Source organism: Polyodon spathula, chromosome 6, assembly GCF_017654505.1.
Source record: "Polyodon spathula isolate WHYD16114869_AA chromosome 6, ASM1765450v1, whole genome shotgun sequence".
Classification (NCBI taxonomy): domain Eukaryota; kingdom Metazoa; phylum Chordata; class Actinopteri; order Acipenseriformes; family Polyodontidae; genus Polyodon; species Polyodon spathula.
Genome location: NC_054539.1, coordinates 18,475,892 through 18,492,525, shown reverse-complemented (window position 1 = coordinate 18,492,525; position 16,634 = coordinate 18,475,892). Strand labels below are relative to the sequence as shown.

Genomic DNA, 16,634 nt, shown 5'->3' with positions numbered 1-16,634 from the left:
TGGCTTCCTTCTTGCCACTCTTCCATACAGGCCAGATTTAGTTGAGTACCTCAGCTATTGTTGACACATGGACAGTTTCTCCCATCTCAGTCATGGAACGCTGTAGGTCTTTCAGAGTTGTCATTGGCCTCTTGGTGGCTTCTCTGACCAATGCCCTTCTTACCCGGCTGCTCAGTTTGGGAGGACGGCTTGCTCTAAGCAGATTCTGGGTGGTGCCGTATACCTTCCACTTCTTAATGATCTACTTGACTGTGCTTCAGGGGATATTCAGTGCCTTTGAAATGTTTTTATACCCCTCCCCTGATCTGTGCCTTTCCACAACTTTATCCCGGAATTGTTTTGAAAGCTCCTTGGTCTTCATGGTAGTATCTTTGCTTTGAACGCACTGCCCAACTGTGAGACCTTACAGAGACAGCTGTATTTAATCTGAAATCATGTGAACCACTTCTATTGCGCACAGATGGACTCCATTTAACTTATTGTGTGAATTTTGAAGGCAATTGGTTGCACCTGAGCTTATTTAGGAGTGTCATAGCAAAGGGGGTGAACACTTATCTAATGAAGACTTGTCTGCTTTTTAATTGATTTGTTTTTTCACCCCCTCATTTTTTCACACATTGAAAGTGTTGAGTAGGTTGTGTAAATCAAAGGAAAAAAAACATCCCATTTAAATGTATCAAGATTTCAGGTTGTAACACAACAAACTGTGAAAAAATCCAAGGAGGGTGAACGCTATTTAACAATGTGCAAGATGATCTGACATGCAGTTTGGAATGCAATGAGATTACATGTGGAGAATAGCTACAGGATGGTGAATGGAAATGTCAGTAAAACCTGTCCAATCTGGAATTGCTTGGGACCAAAAAATTGTGCTAGATTAGACAGTGTGTTGAATTGTTATTTCTGTTCAAAGTATAATAAACACAACAACACTTCAGCAAAGTTTAAACACAACAATACCATGACAAAATCTGTACCTGATATTAGCAGAAGTCTGTTTAAACCATTTCCACGGAAAGACGTTCACTTGTACCTGCATGTAGGATTCAAGCATTTTCTGCTGGCGTTCAGGTTTTGTCCATGCTGCTTTTAAGTAGCCTTGCAAATCTGAATTCTTCGTTTCTCTTTTGGTTGGTTTTGGGTAAACGTTCAGCTTTTTTGATGAGCACAATTTTTCTTTCAAGAAATAACTCATTGCATTGTTGTTTAGACATTTTATTTGCTGTTCAGCAACTGCACAGTTCAGAGTGCTACTAAATTTGACTTGAGTATATGTGCAACGCATTGTATTTGTTTTTGTTTTAGTTTTTATACTAGTTTTAAATCACATGACCTGGCGTCGGACTGCACAGTCATATTTACATTGATTTTAGACTGAAAAGACATAGAAATCATGCTGGATTCCAGAATAGACAGGTTCTGGAATTGTAGACCCTATCACACCATTCATTTGAATCAGTTTGGTCAAGACACAAAAATTGTGCTGCATTATACAGAATGGTGGAGTAAATCTGGATGTCTTCCTTACTGACATAAAACCCTAGTCATGACCAAAGGCATTTTTATTGGAGGATCAAAGTAGATCTTATTATTTTTACTGCATATTTTCCTACTACAAATTCAAAAAATACTTCAGCAAACATTGAAGGTACACCATGAGGGTGAGTTCAAAGAATGTTAGAATTAATTATTTACTTCATCCAATAGACAATTGTTGTAGCATTACTTTCAGTAAGGACAATCATTGGCTTTAAAATCATTATACTTTTATTTTTTTTTAATAGTTTTTTAAACAAACAGCAAAAATATGGAAGACAATAATGTATGGTTTCTGACTGACAAACTGCACAGTTAAAATGTGTGTTTACTGAATTCTGCTATGAATCTCCCCCCCCCCCCCCCCCCCCCCCCAGTAAAAATAACATATAAATGTCTACTCCATTCTTGCTGGGACCCTAAACCTAATTTAAACTTTGCCCTACAGTGGTGAAATAACTAATGTATTCATTTTGTATGGAGAGAATATATGTACTCCATGCACAGAAGGTTGCCAAGCATGGGCTGTACATTCAGTCAAATACAAAGTTTTCTTGTGAGTTGAAAAAAGCATACTAGATGTTAGTGTTAATGAGCAGGTTAAAACACAAAGCATTACTTTCCCTAGGTTCCTGCTTTGTTGTACATCATCTTGCAATACATTGTTCAGCATAACTGCAATTGTTCTGATATTTTATTAACATATCTATGGTCAAAAATCAGTTTTCACCAGTTATTTTTGTTTCACGTTGATTGTGCTTCGGGTCTTCCCGTCAAAAATGTCTTCTGAATTCACATTGGTGGCTTCAGTCCAGCCTGTTCAATCAGAAACATTTAATTGGTTGCTGACTCCTCTACCAAAGTAAAGCATATTGATTGGTTCATCTGTCCTACCTGCTCGCTCTGGTACAGGTTCAGAGGGGTGGAGCAGGTTTATGAATATGCATGGCAAGCCCTGTATAATCATAACATCCGCTTTACAGACCCCCACCCAGTTGCAAGGGGCTTTCCTCCAACCAAATGAATATTTGTTTGTACTCAAAATGTGCATATGACTAGGCAGTGCAATCTGCTATCTGTCTAAACATGTATGTTGCTTAGCATATAGAGTGTTCACTTATGGTTGTGTTACTGGTTCTTATTCCACCCTAACCCACAAAAATACCAGATTTATTTATTGTCATTAGATGGGACTTGTCATGCATATTCATAAACCTGTTCCCACCCCTCTGAACCTGTGCCAGAATGAGCAGGTCAGACCACTGGACCAATCAAAACACTGAACTTTATGGGAGTAGTCTAGAACCAATCAAATGTTTCTGAACAGGCTGGATTGAAGCCTCCGATGTTGTGAATTCAGAAGACATTTTGACGGGAAGACCCGATGCATAACCAATGTGAAATGAAGATAACTGGTCTAAACTGATTTGTGACCATGGATATGTTAATAAAAATATCAAAACAATTGTGATTTATGTTAAAATAATACATACAACAAACCAGAAACCGTATGAAAGTGATGCGTTGTTTTAAACCCAATCGCCTGTTCAGTAACTCTTTTAATGAGTCTGTTTTACTGGCAGATTTCAACAGGTATTTCTTTTAAATACTCTAATAAATCATAAAAAAACCCTTAAACTATGTTTCTGGAGACGCAGGATTCGTGTTACAAAAAGCAGTGTCATAGATATAGATACAGCCGCTAGATGTAAAAAAAATTTTGCTTTTGAAAAAGGCTGCTTGTTATCTTTACACACTGGCTCTCAGGTTTCCATGGTTAAGCTTTTGGAAGGGTTCTGTAAGCTGTCAATTTCCTTGCTTTTCCTCCTCTGTGAACTGATGCTTAGGATCATTGTTGCATACATAAGTTGTGTTTCTAGCTCATGTTCCCAAAGAAGTAGATTAAATTGTATTCCTCTCCTGGGCTTGCGGGTAGATTGCTAAGTATTTGAGAACAATAGATAATAATCCCCTTTGTGGAAGCAGACCAACATTAAAACATTTGGTTCTTGTCCAGTGCTGCATCCAATCATTCAGTGGATTAGGTGGCTCACAGACATCCTTCTTGTGTGCTGTGTATTACTTCTTAACCTGAAATTTAGCAAAGTAATGCAGGTTTTGCATCTTGCATCAAGGTCTGTTTGACCTTCCTAACATTTTGGTAGGATTTGCATCTCCAGGCAGGTACTGTTTCAGTAGCTTTTATACTTTCCAAATGTATTCTTTGTGTTCCACCAACTTCAAGTATAGTTCTTATGTTTCAGGTAATATCTTGATGTGTTGTGTCGTGACTTGTTTTCAGAAAAAATTGAGTAAAGACATATCATCCAAAAGTTTTTTTTTTTCTTTATGTATACTAAATAGGTAAAGATTTGTTTGTAATTAAATGTTTTATATGAACAATCTAAACAAAATGTATCACCAAAAAGCGGTTTATTCTTATATATATATATATATAAAATAGTCTTTTTACTCAAATAAAACAATTATTCTACTATTTTTACGCAAATTTAAGTTGCCTTTGAATTCAAGTCGCACCCTCAAATTTGAAGACAAAAATAAAATTAAACTTAATGAAAAAAAACACAGTTAACAACCTTTTAATATCTTTATTATCTAATAACTGTGTTATTGTACATTAAAGCATCAGAGTAAGTCACCTACTATATTACATATGGAGAAATATGTACTGTATTTACATTATTGAATGGCAGTCCTTGCAGATGCCCCAAATTCACGTTCTGCTGAAGTGGGTGTGACCTACTGCCTTGGTGCTGCTACCCAAACCACAGCTTCCCTAGTAGTAACTATTTGGTCTCTCATTCTCACGTTACAGTAGTACTGTGGTATTAATAAACAGGCTTATGTCAGATTATTTTAACCAAAAAAAAGAATCTTTTATAATGTAAATAAATCGTGAGAACATGGGCTTGTTTGGTATCTTAGTTCTTGAAAAATACATCATTAGGTGAAAGCACATATTCAAATTCCCTCACTTTGAACAGGTTCACAAGTTGCACTTGTGCCATTGCACTTTTTTTTTTTTTTTTGAGGGACTGAAGTTCTGCCAAAAGTGGGGCCTCAGGAAGTGGGTGTGTGCTTGGTTAAAGAGCTGTGGGAGAGGAGGGGAGAGGGTGGATCCTGATTTAAAATAATAAACAGCTGCTGGAAATACAGATTACTGCACACAGCTTATACCTTTTCAGAATAGTAAAAAGTAGACTGAAGAGATTTCCAAGCGCCGTGGATGCTGAGGAGACCTGGTATGAGGGCCTATATGCTGAATGGCGCCATGAGCCCAGAAGAGACAATCCTTTTGAAAACCAGCCATCACTGTAGACCCATCCAGCATCTTGCCTACTCTTCAGTGATTGCCTAACATCATCCAGCTCTTTTTTATTTCCTTTAAAGACTACTAAATGCACCTGGACACAAGTTTTGGTTTTTTTTTTTTTTTCACCCACAGCTCTTTAATGAGTGTATTTGAGAACAAAAGCTAGAGTTTGGGTGCAGGAGAAAAGATTTTGTGATTGCTGGAGTCTGCAGGTCATTAGAGAATTGAACAAACAGGGGAATCAAGGCCCAGTTGAAAGGACCGTCATGGAGCCTGGTTAATAGCACACTGGCACTACCCAGGGATTTTCCTTAAACTTCATAGATAGTACAATCCATGTAAAGTGTGGTACAGAGAAAAGATGAAGTTACTATGCACCCGAGCAAAACGAGAATACTACTGCTGTGCTAGTGGGAGATGCATGCCCTGGACATTGCAACGGTGGGGAAATTCTTTCAAGCAGGGAACATGTGGCATTGAATGGGGGACCTTTAACTGAAAGATGTAGCTTATAAAGGAATACTGTACCTGATGATGATTGGCCTGAACTTCAGCTTGCAGGAGTTGCTAAGAAAATTTGAGCAGGTATAGTAAAAAGAGAACTGCAGTCGCTATGAGGTGTGCTTGTAGCATTTGGTTGAACGTGTGAAAAACACCACAACCCATTTGCTGTTGCGTAGTTTCTGCAGCTGATACACATTTGTTTTTTAGGCTGTTAACCCAATTTAAGATTGTTATATTTACAAGTAACTGATAAACATTGCAATCTTGAGTAAACAAGGACGAATATGAATTATCTCTGTCTACGATGTACGTTATATATTAATGTTTTTATGTCTTCATCTCAGGCTTTTAAGTTGTGAAATTGTAAGTCTCAAGGTGTTAAGGCAAAAATAAAAGTACTCCAGTGATATACTAAAATATGAAATGTTATGGCTGGTGCTATCGAATATTTCATATAACAACGCTTCAATAACTCTTTTAAAAACACATTTGGCACTTGGATTTGGCCTTGGCTTTTCAGAAATTGTCAAGTTACTAATTAAAATAATGACTTTCTAGTACCAGCTGGTAACAACGGGGCATCATAGTTTATGATGGGTTCTGTCAGTAAGATCAGTTTTATAGCTGTAGCACCTTTTGCAGTGCTTTGTTCTTACTGCTTAGTCCCCACTGAGACTTTTTAATTCTCTGTAATAACAGAGCTCTGGAGGTCAAATTGCTCCATCAGTTAAAGTAATAAAATTGCTTCCTGCCCCCCTCCCCAATCTTACTGATGTGTAATAACAAAATATGTGCCAATATCCGTACTTGCATTGACACTTGCGTAGTACCATCAGCAGTAGGTGGATAGGAATCGCGATTATATATAAAACCTACGTCACACTTCGGAACAATATTACACACAACATCGGAACACAAATTAACATGAGAAACCCCATTGACACTTGCATATAAAAAGGACAGTATTATTAATAATGTAATAAAAACCAATAATAATAAGGAGTTGTATTGAACTGTCTAATCAGAGAGATGGATTCAGTTACTAGGTGGAACAGGAATGATTAGCTGATTCACTTTTGACAGTGTTTATGTCAAGGGATCTAAGAGTTGGAGGGTGTACTCGGAGGAGTAACTGAGTAGCTAGATTTTAGTAATATGTTTAAAGTAAATTAGTCTTATATATCTCATAAATAAATATTTGATCTAATAATGTCGTCAATAAAAATACATTTTTAAATGCATTTTTTAAATGCATGCCTATTTTCTGAAACCAGACTTCCTGTGTAGTTTTTAAGAACAAGATGAGTGAGTGAGTGACTGGCACTCTTCAGTCGTAGCTTTGTCTCTGTCCGTTGAAAACATAAAATGAAAGATCTTTGAGGTTCATGTTGGACTTCTACTGGACATTGTTGGGCACTCCTAGATCTGCCTGAGCAACTCCGGAATGAAAGATCTTTGTGATTAATTTCAGACTTTGCACAATTCACGAGTCGCCCAGTTTAGGGGTTTGCACTTTTTTTTTTTTTTTAATATGTATGGATAGATAGATTGATCTATCTATCACTAAGTTGGGTAAATATAACTTATTTTATAGAACAAAAAGGTGAATGAATTAGAACACAATTTTAAGTCCTTTTATATTCGGAACCTACATCTAACATAAAAAAGCTGTACTTGATGTTAATTTCACCTGCTGTGGAACTATGATGTAGCCAGAACACCGAAATCGGAGAAAATTGTTACACCTCATAATTTTCGTTTAATTCTCTGAAAAGATCACTATTTTCGGGTAATGCATCCTCACAGTAGCTAGCTGGAACCCATGTCATACCACACAGCCACTGTTGTAAATTGCTTGTTAATTGCAGCCACATGTTTGTTGAAATGTAGTTTTCCCAGATAAGCATGAGCCGTCGTGTTTGTTTTTAAAACAAAGCCTTCAAAGCTTCAATTTTTTTTTTTTTTAACTCCTCATTTTGTGCAAGAAGGGTAGTATTTTGAATTTTGTTTTCTCTTTTTTTCTTCGTTAAAGGCTATTTCACAACAAGTCTGTTACTGTCATTTTTAACACCCATAACATGATCAAATCAAAATTATTTGAATTTCAAAATGCATCACCTCTGTACAGCAATTGTGGGCTTAGTTTACAATACAGAATGAGAAATTTCGCATTTGTTCAGCAATAGTCAATGGTTGTTCCATGTCTTTACATGTTGTCCATGCTTGTTTGTAGGATGGAGAGTGTCTCAAATTTGTTGCGTTCCCTGGATAACTCTTTGCTGATTGAACAATTGCATCAAGAAGGCTACTGTATATTAATGATATAACACATTACATTGTTGTCATCTTTATTACATGTGCTAGGTGCATGGCCAGCGCAAATACCTTTTCAATGAAAGCTGTAAGGCTTATAATTTAATTATTTATTTTGTTAATTTAGTTATCACCAATGATTTTTTACCCCGGTTTTCTCCCCAGTTTGCGATGCCCAATTATTATTTTTATCCCGGTTCACCGCTGCAACTCCCGCGCCGACTCGGGGAAACGGTGAAGCCAAGCCGTCTTTTTTTGCGCTGTGGGTCTACTACGAAGTTACCAGACCCATAGTGCCGGAGGACAACACAGATCTGAGTGGCTTTGACAGCAGACCCGCAGGTCCCTATTGGCCACAGCTGTCGCTGGAGCGCGGTGAACCGAGGATTACCCTGCCGTCCTGAACCCCCACGCCCCCAGCAGCATTTTACCAATTGCACGTCGCCCCCTGGGAACTCACGGCCATGCTCAGCGATGGCATAACCTGGAACGATCTCCAGGCTGTAGGGTGCATCCTGCACTCCACGCGGAGCTCCTTTACTGGATGTGCCACTCGGGAGCCCCGTAAGGCTTATAACTTGTGAACACTTTGTTGGATTGATCAGAAATCCATCATGTACATCATAATGGCAGGGGAATGAAACACTTATTTATTTATTTTTATCAAGTTATTCAGCAAATCATGTCCAAAACTGTGGCTGCTATTCAAAGATTTTTGAGTGTTATCATTCGCGAGCACACGCTGATTTGGTGAAAACACCCTTGTAGTTCTCATTGCACTATGGGTGAAAAAAATGCAAAGACTTTTGTGCAAGTGTCGTGCATTGAATAGAGATATTCAGTGAAACTTTGAAGTTTGTAAAAAAATGCTTTCTTACATAGTTCAAAATAAATGTACTTTTTTTTTTTCAGCGCAAATAACAAAAAGCTTCTGAGGAATTTAAGTGTTTACTAATGTGTTTTTGTTTTCTTTTTTTTCTCCAGGACATTCAGGCAGAGATTGATGCTCACAATGACATCTTTAAGAGCATCGATGGCAACAGACACAAGATGGTGAAGGCTCTGGGAAGCTCTGATGAGGCTGCTTTTCTGCAGCATCGATTGGATGACATGAACCAGCGCTGGAGCGAGCTGAAGGCAAAATCTGCTAACATCAGGTCAGCAAAACACTTATTTTCGTCATGGAAGATACTAGTATATTTTAGATTTAGTTACCAGGCAATGCTAATTAAGACATGGACTACAAGCATAAATAATTAAATATTAGGACATTAAAATATAAAAATAAGGATAAATAAGAGGCTAAATGCTTCTTTTAATGTACTGTGTATCTTCATACATATAAAGTTTTCTTTTAAAAATGTTTTGGAATTCCCCTGGCTGCACTGCATAATAAAGAATGTACTGAGAAAAGTCTCTCTAGGAACACGGTACATGATTTAAAAAGTTAATAAAAGTATTTATATACACAGATTTTCACAATTCTGATTTGAGTTTCATTTGTTTGTTATTAAGGGCTCATTTGGAGGCTAGTGCAGAGAGATGGAGCAGGCTACTGGCTTCTCTGGAAGATCTCTGCAGGTGGTTAAATCTCAAAGACGAGGGGCTGAAGAAACAGATGCCGATAGGAGGAGATGTCCCAACTTTGCAACAGCAGCACAGCCATTGCACTGTAAGTTTAGAGTCTATTGCTGCTCGATTCTCACCATTTTAGAGTTTTGGTTTTGTTTATTTTACAATTCACATAGTTTCATTAATACAGTTTAAATCGTTCATCAACTAACAGTGTTCTTTAAAGAACCACCACGCATTCACTTGCGAGCCAAGTCCTTTGATTGGTATGAGATCAAATCACAGAATAGATATGAGTGCTGTGAAGCAGGTCTGAGTATTTCAACCTTTAACAGCTAGATATATAAGACAGGCTTTTAGTTCATCTTGCCAGCTATGACTCCCAGTTCCACAAGCGTCACTACTGCAAAGCAAAGATGTTTTGAAATGTAGATTTCAAATAAGATAGTGGCTATAACAGCTTACCCTCAGTGTACATTAGGATGAACTTGCATATTACTCTGTCAGTAATACTGGTGATTTAAAGTAAACAAAGTCCATTCTTTTAAATCGCTGGTTGAGTGGTAAAGTTTTGAAGTCCACAACACAGGCTTGAATTATTAACTTCCTGTGCGAGGTAGTGTCCAAAGCCCTCTTGAGAATTTGGGTTGAGTTATACCTGTGAAGGCAGTAATACAGTTCATAAAGAAGGTTTTGGTAGTATTTACTTGTCAGATAAAAACTGTAATGTTGGTTAATTTAAAATATTTAGAAATGATTTTGTGCCATGGTTTGTAACACGTATTGTGTAAACTTTGATACAAAGCAATACACACAGTAGTAAGCAATATAAGCACATCCATTTTCATTGTTTGGAGCAGTTAGCTGGTATGCAGAGTACCAATACCAGATTGTGAGGGAACACGGCATTAAATTGTTTAGGAAACAAGGTAAGAACAAATGAGAGTTTTTTCTACAGGGTGTAATGTATCATTGAAATAAGGATTAATTGCATTTTCAATACAAACATTGTAAGACTTTGCATTCAACACTAAATTATCCCAGAGCTCAGTACAGTTGGTCAATAAGAGTTTCAAATGAGTTCAGTAAACACTGTTAGACAGTGCTCAGAAATCCCAGTGTAATGAAAAGAAGGAAAGCCAGGCTCACAAGGAGTTGTTGTCAGTTTCTTACGAATTGCTTAAAAGGTTCCCTTTATTGTTGTAGTGAGCTTTCTTGCAGAGCCGATTTCCCTGTCCTTGCACTCTCTATTTTCTTCCTTATATTTTATGTCTCTTTGATGCAATCTAAGGAAAGACTGAGAATTTCTTTCTTCATTCCGTTCCAGTTGGGTTTAGTTTTCAAATAAAAAAAATGTCAAGGGATTGCAGCGTAAATATCAAAACCCTTTCATATACTCTTTTTTTTGTTTTTTTTTTTTTAAAGCTGTAATCTAACTGGACACAATAATGAAAAAATTTCGCCAGGGCTAAACCTTTTTAAGCTTTAGTGGAATGAATTGTGTCCACTTGCAGTTAGAGCAAATACAAGGTGAAAGAAATAATACAAAAAAATAAACAGAGGGAGCGACAATAGAGACAGTAGAAGAGAAGGAAATAAAAACCTACAGCTCCAACTCCCTTGTGCTGATTTCATTATCAGGAAGGCCACAGATGTGAACTCTTTGTCATGAAACCTGTAGCTGGTCATTAATCTTCTACAAATTACAACTACTCAATCGAACAAAAAGCAAACAACAGAAGCTTAACAAAATTCAAAGGCAGGCTATCATTCCTTATGACTTTTTATGCAGCCGAAATTACTTTAGATAGCAATTGTTTCCTAAACTGCAGTTGTAGCTTATCACAGCAAAGATCATAAGTTTAGCCTGACCCATGTCTATTTTTGTCCTGCATTCTGAACTACTTATTCCAGTTAGGTTAAAGCTTGTTTCCACATACCCACTTTCACAATGGTCTGTTTGGGGGCACTTTCAAATCTGCCTCTTCAGAATAACTAATCATGTAAAATAAAATGGGTAGCTTTTTTATTTCTTTCATCCTTCTTCAGAAGAGACTGATGAGAGTACATGAAATGAATAGCAGAATTGTACTTTTATAGATTTTACTAGAAGGCATTATTCTAGGATAAAAAAAAAAATCATCTTATTTTATAAGTTCTCAATTGTATAAAAGTAAATATATGAATAGAGTGGTATGGCCAGACTAAGGAAAACTTATTTAAACAATTGAAAATAAATCTAGCAACATTTATATACTGTGTTATATGACACGACCCACTCGATATATCGGGGATGTGTCGGGGTCCAATATAAATCTGATATATATATCGAGGGCTGCGATATAGCGAGAGACCCAAAGAAAAACAAATAGGCTAATAACAAATACTGTACAACCACTCCCTCGTTTTATCGGGTGCGTCAAGGTTCAGTATAAATCCTCTACGCAACCTGTTTTTTTAAATTTTCCTTGTAAAAAGGCAGCAAGTACTTTTCATTTGTACTGCGTAGGGTAATTGCTTCTCATCAACTTAAGTCTCCAATTAATTTCATACCTCTCCTTTCTCAAATGCACAAACCTACTGCATTGAAAGAATCCATTCCCAAAATAGGAGGCTTGTTGCTAGGGAGCTGGCATCACTGCCTTGTGGCTTTTGCTAGTACATTGCTGCTATATGGGAACACCTCGTTGTGCAGTACGTGTGTATATTATAACAGTACGCTATTAATGCATTGTTTTTAATTGTTTTGTATATTTTTGTTTGTTGTGTGCAGTACAAAATAAAACAAACCGTAATTCTAAGTGAAATTGTCTATGTACAGTATATTGTAGCTAAGGTCTATGCAGTTAGACTGTAAAAATGGGGAGCCAACTCCAGGACCGCGATATATCCGAATCCGCAGTAAAGCGAGGGGCGATATAACGAGGGGTGGGTGTATTTCGCTTGGTATAAGACCAAGGTGTCATTGTTCCATTTGTAGGATGTATCCAGTGAGGTTTCACCCAATTCAAAGTGAAAATAAAGTCTGAAGACTAATCTAAAAAATCAGAAAGGTAATTTTTTTTAAAAATAAAACCGAGGTACAAAAATTATATTTAAAACCATCGTTATTGACAACGTACATTTAAGATAGAATTACCAATGTACTGAAAGTAGTCCTTGAAATGTACCCCATCAAGCTCTTGGTTTGATCCAAGTGTATACACTGAGATTTCCCTACTGTTGCTGTCACTGCAATTCTGATTTTTGTATTGCAGTCCCATAAAAAAAGTTTATTTTCAGTTACCAGTGTTTTGATGTTTTGTTGGTTGTATAACCCACACAACACACCCTATTGAGGTCAAATAAAAGGCTAAGATGATAGCCTTTATGTATATTCTGTTTTAACACTGGTCACCGAAATTACAGTGGTAATAAATGTTGTGGATTGTAAAAGAGCTTAGCTACTGATTTGAAAATGATTTTAAACTACTTGACCAGCTCAGTGGCAGTGAGCCAGATCTTGGGGCAGGATAGCTGCGCATTCGGTCAAGCTTCACTTTAACCACAACAAAAATGCCGTATGAGTGGAGTATAGGCTGGACTGTTAATGGTATTCAGGGATTTGAAGCATCAGATCTTACTTTATATCAACTGTAAGGGCTCTGCAGGTTGAATAATCTGAATGCTTTGAATAAAAAATAAAAAGTTTATTCTTTTGTAGGATAATACACAGATGTATTGGGAATGATTTTGGTTCCATTCGTTAACAGTAACACAACCAGGATTAATGAGCATCTTAATTGAATCGGATGCTTAATTAAAGTTTAGATGCATTCAAACTTAATTCATGGTTAATTGGGTAATTAAGTGGGCAATTAAGAAACTACAATACTGGTAAGAATAATAAATGTCACTGAACACAGGTGGCGTATCTTCTGAAAAGGTACAAGGTAGTTCACAATTACTGCAGATTAACCCACTGACCAAAAACTGCATTTGCAAGAGTTTAGCAGTCAACTTTGCATATACTTGCTGTATTGATTTTATACACAGTTTTAAACATCTCTGTGAGGGGATCTTGTATGCAATTGACATTTCACTGCAACAGCTCCTTCTGTGGAAGTTCCTCTGATAAACTCCAATGGTACCTTTCCCTTTGACATATGATTGAACAAGGCTGACATACTATACTGTGGTCATGTGACACTTTGGTTATGAATGGTGGACTCAATGTTCTCTAGGTCACATTTACTGTTTTGGGGCAGTAAATTTTTACAAATTGGCTGTCACCGCAATGTATATCGATACCTACAGTACATACCACAATCCTACGATACCTAATATCGGGGTGAAATAAAAATATCAAAGTATTTTTTTGTTTTTTTGAGCTTTTGAAACAAAACTCTGTAATTGTGTGCTTTAAAAACAATGTAAACTAAGCTTAGCGGAAGTGACCAACTACCCAGCACGTTCTGGGAAAATGAATTACTGCAGCAGTCATGGTGAATGCTGAAGAGAGAATTGATGTGGAACTATTTTGGATTTCAGCCAGATGACAACAGCAATATGGTTGAACGCAGACAGTCAAAATGTCGAAAGTGTTTTAAAGAAGTAAAAGAAACAAAGGAGGACGTGCCACCAATTTATTGAAACATCTTCCAGATCGCCACCCCGATCTTTGCCGAAGTTCACTTTTACTGTAGTTTCTTCCATTCTTTAGTAAGCGAGTCCCAGTACAAATTACTTTACTTTACTTTACAATAACAAAGATAACACATAACAGGAATGCGCTAGAAGATGATCAAAAGGGAGTTAATTGATGCTTGTTTATTTCGTCATTACATTTGCATTTGCTAGTTTTGAATTGCATTCATGAACGTTTGAATTACCAGAATGAATACAGACTTCATTGTCAGCATATCAGTTTCCCCAACAGGATTAATGTGACGCTTCACCTGCAGAGGAAAGCACAGGACCGAAAGCTTCAGAGTCACACTTTAAAAGTCTGCCAATGCAGATGGCTGCAAGTTCAGCATGAAAGCAATACAAAGTACTTACAGTTTATTATAGTAGCCAGAGTGGTTGTCTTTTGTCCAATTTACTTTCTTTGCAAGCTTTTTAACAACCAAACAAGCATGATGTCTATGTTCTTAAGATGCAGTGAGGCATTGTTTTGACTGAGACATTTAGCTTGAATACTATTGAATTGCATATGTTAGTAGCGTTTCTAGTAATGCCGTTTTTTTTTTTTTAATCCGGTAAAGTGATTTTATGAAAATATTTGTCAGTGGCAATGAAATTTGAATACACTGGAACTTGTTTTCAGCAGTGTGTATATATATCAAACATTTCACCATGTTGCCATTTAACATATAATGGACATAAGATCCAAAGTATCGTGATAGTATCAAATATCAGAGCCTCAAATCTCATAGTATCAAAGCCTCAAATCTCACTCTTTATTGGTGGCCGTGACATTAGTAAAAACAATAACAAGGTGTATGTTGCTAAGCAGCATTTATATTTTAATATGGTAATGGGGAGCACTTGTCATAACTGAGACTCTAATGACCTTTGGTCCTTAGAACCCATGGGAGTTCCTGGTCTTTGTTTGCACTGTTTTGAATAGTGGTTGAAAAACATTTAATGCAAACAGCTGGGTATTTTTAGAGGCCTATCTCTGATTTTATCTACACTTTCTTCCTTGTTATCAGTCAAATAAATTAGGGTGTAAGAAGGATATTTAACCCTGTGTGTTTGGTCAAGGACCCTAACTTGATCTGCTTGTATGTGGCTGGGTTTGTTTCTAGGAGCATGGAAGCTACCTTTTGTTCAGTCAGAGTCCCAGTTTGTCTAAATAAGTCATCAACTGGTAACGGTATAATAATTCACCTGTTTGGTTGAAAAAAAAAAAAAAGCTAAACTTGTTTTAACCAAACTAACTCTACCATCAAACATCTACCCAGCATGCAAATCCTGCTGTGTTAAATTAAATACAAGCGTAACGTAACGTAACTGTATCTCATTAAGACTGCCCAAGCAGCATGTGACAGGCTGCACACAACGTGACAATAAGAGGATTTGTGAGGTGATATTAAGAGAGGTCATTTCTCAAAGAACCTGTGGTGCATGGTGAGTGGTTTTTGAAAAATCGTGAATAAGCGGGGTATGATAAGCGAGGTGATATAAAACGGGTTAGTCTGTCATACTTGTCTCGAGTGGATAAACTCAATTAGAGAGTTCTGGAAAACAAAGATGACCGTGTAACAGTTTCATTGAACATCTGTACTGTGTGCTGTCAATTGTAGAAAAAAAAAGAAAGGAAGCTCTGCGGGTATGTAAAAAAATAAAAATAAAATGATTAAAGCTCCAGAGGGTTGTTTGTGTGTCAATTTCTTGTACAGTGCACTATTACATTAAAATGTATGTGCAAAACAAAGTTTTATTTATATATTTTTAAATTAGTTTGTCAGCTTGTATGTGAGTTTGTATTTGCAAGTGGTAGTTCTACTTTTTGTCCAATCAGTTTAATGCAGTCAGTGTTATATAGTTACACCATTTTTTCTCCTTAAACTATATTTTTCTAAACTTTTATAAATGTATGGAAACACATAGTGCTTTTTATGCTCTTCATGTAATTTGATCAATTTGCTTTTCTTAATACAAGTGTAGAAATGTGGTGGAGGGAAGAGAAAATCCACACTACACCCCTGTATATGCACTCAGGATGCCATGGAATGCAGAACACACACACACACACACAAAAAAAAAAGGCAATGATAGTTTGGGTTGAATTTGCTAAATTCGAGGACTGGTCAAAAAACTGTCCTAATCTAATTTATAAGTCGCGTCCCCATTGGAGTGTATTATAATAGCAATAGCTCTTATTTTCATTGAGTGTACAGTTACCGAAGAAGTAATATACAGGGATGCCCACCTGTATAGCTTCTGGTCTAACCAAACACAGCCCTAAGACTGCAGGAAGCCCGCTGGCCAAGCCGTGTCAGCCTTTGCAGTGGCAGTGCAAGCAGAGACCAGAGAGGCAACGAACCACTGCAGGAAGGACTGCAAACAGTCAGACCTGAAGCACAGCTGAGCCCAGCGACTGTTAGTGAATCAGCAAAGAGAACCTCGTTCGTTGTACAATGTACCGGCGGAAACAGGAACAGGTCTGGGACCTACAGTTACCACAGGGTGATTATAAGGATACCCATCTGTAATGTTCTTAGCTAACCAACAGCTCTAAAACTGAGGAAGCCTTCTGCTATAGCCTACAGTCTACAGCCCACTGAACACTAAAAACACAGTACAGTTGTAACATTGTACTGCTGCCAACTCCCTACTGGACCATTTTAAGCAAAAGCTGTAGCAATGTTTTTGGAGAAGAACAGAA

General features: G+C 37.1%; 1 protein-coding gene across 5 annotated transcripts in view; it reads left to right on the top strand.

Moving 5' to 3' along the window:
- Positions 1-16,634, top strand: part of LOC121316956 (utrophin-like) — a 224,518-nt gene that overhangs the window by 149,748 nt on the left and 58,136 nt on the right. For 3 of the 5 annotated variants that reach the window (XM_041252376.1, XM_041252375.1, XM_041252374.1), the window contains exons 56-57: positions 8,672-8,844; positions 9,203-9,359. In XM_041252376.1, coding sequence (XP_041108310.1) covers positions 8,672-8,844; positions 9,203-9,359 — 330 coding nt within the window. Of the gene's footprint in view, positions 1-4,739; positions 5,456-8,671; positions 8,845-9,202; positions 9,360-16,634 lie in introns of those variants that run through there. The other 2 variants (XM_041252378.1, XM_041252377.1) reach the window with 1 other exon arrangement.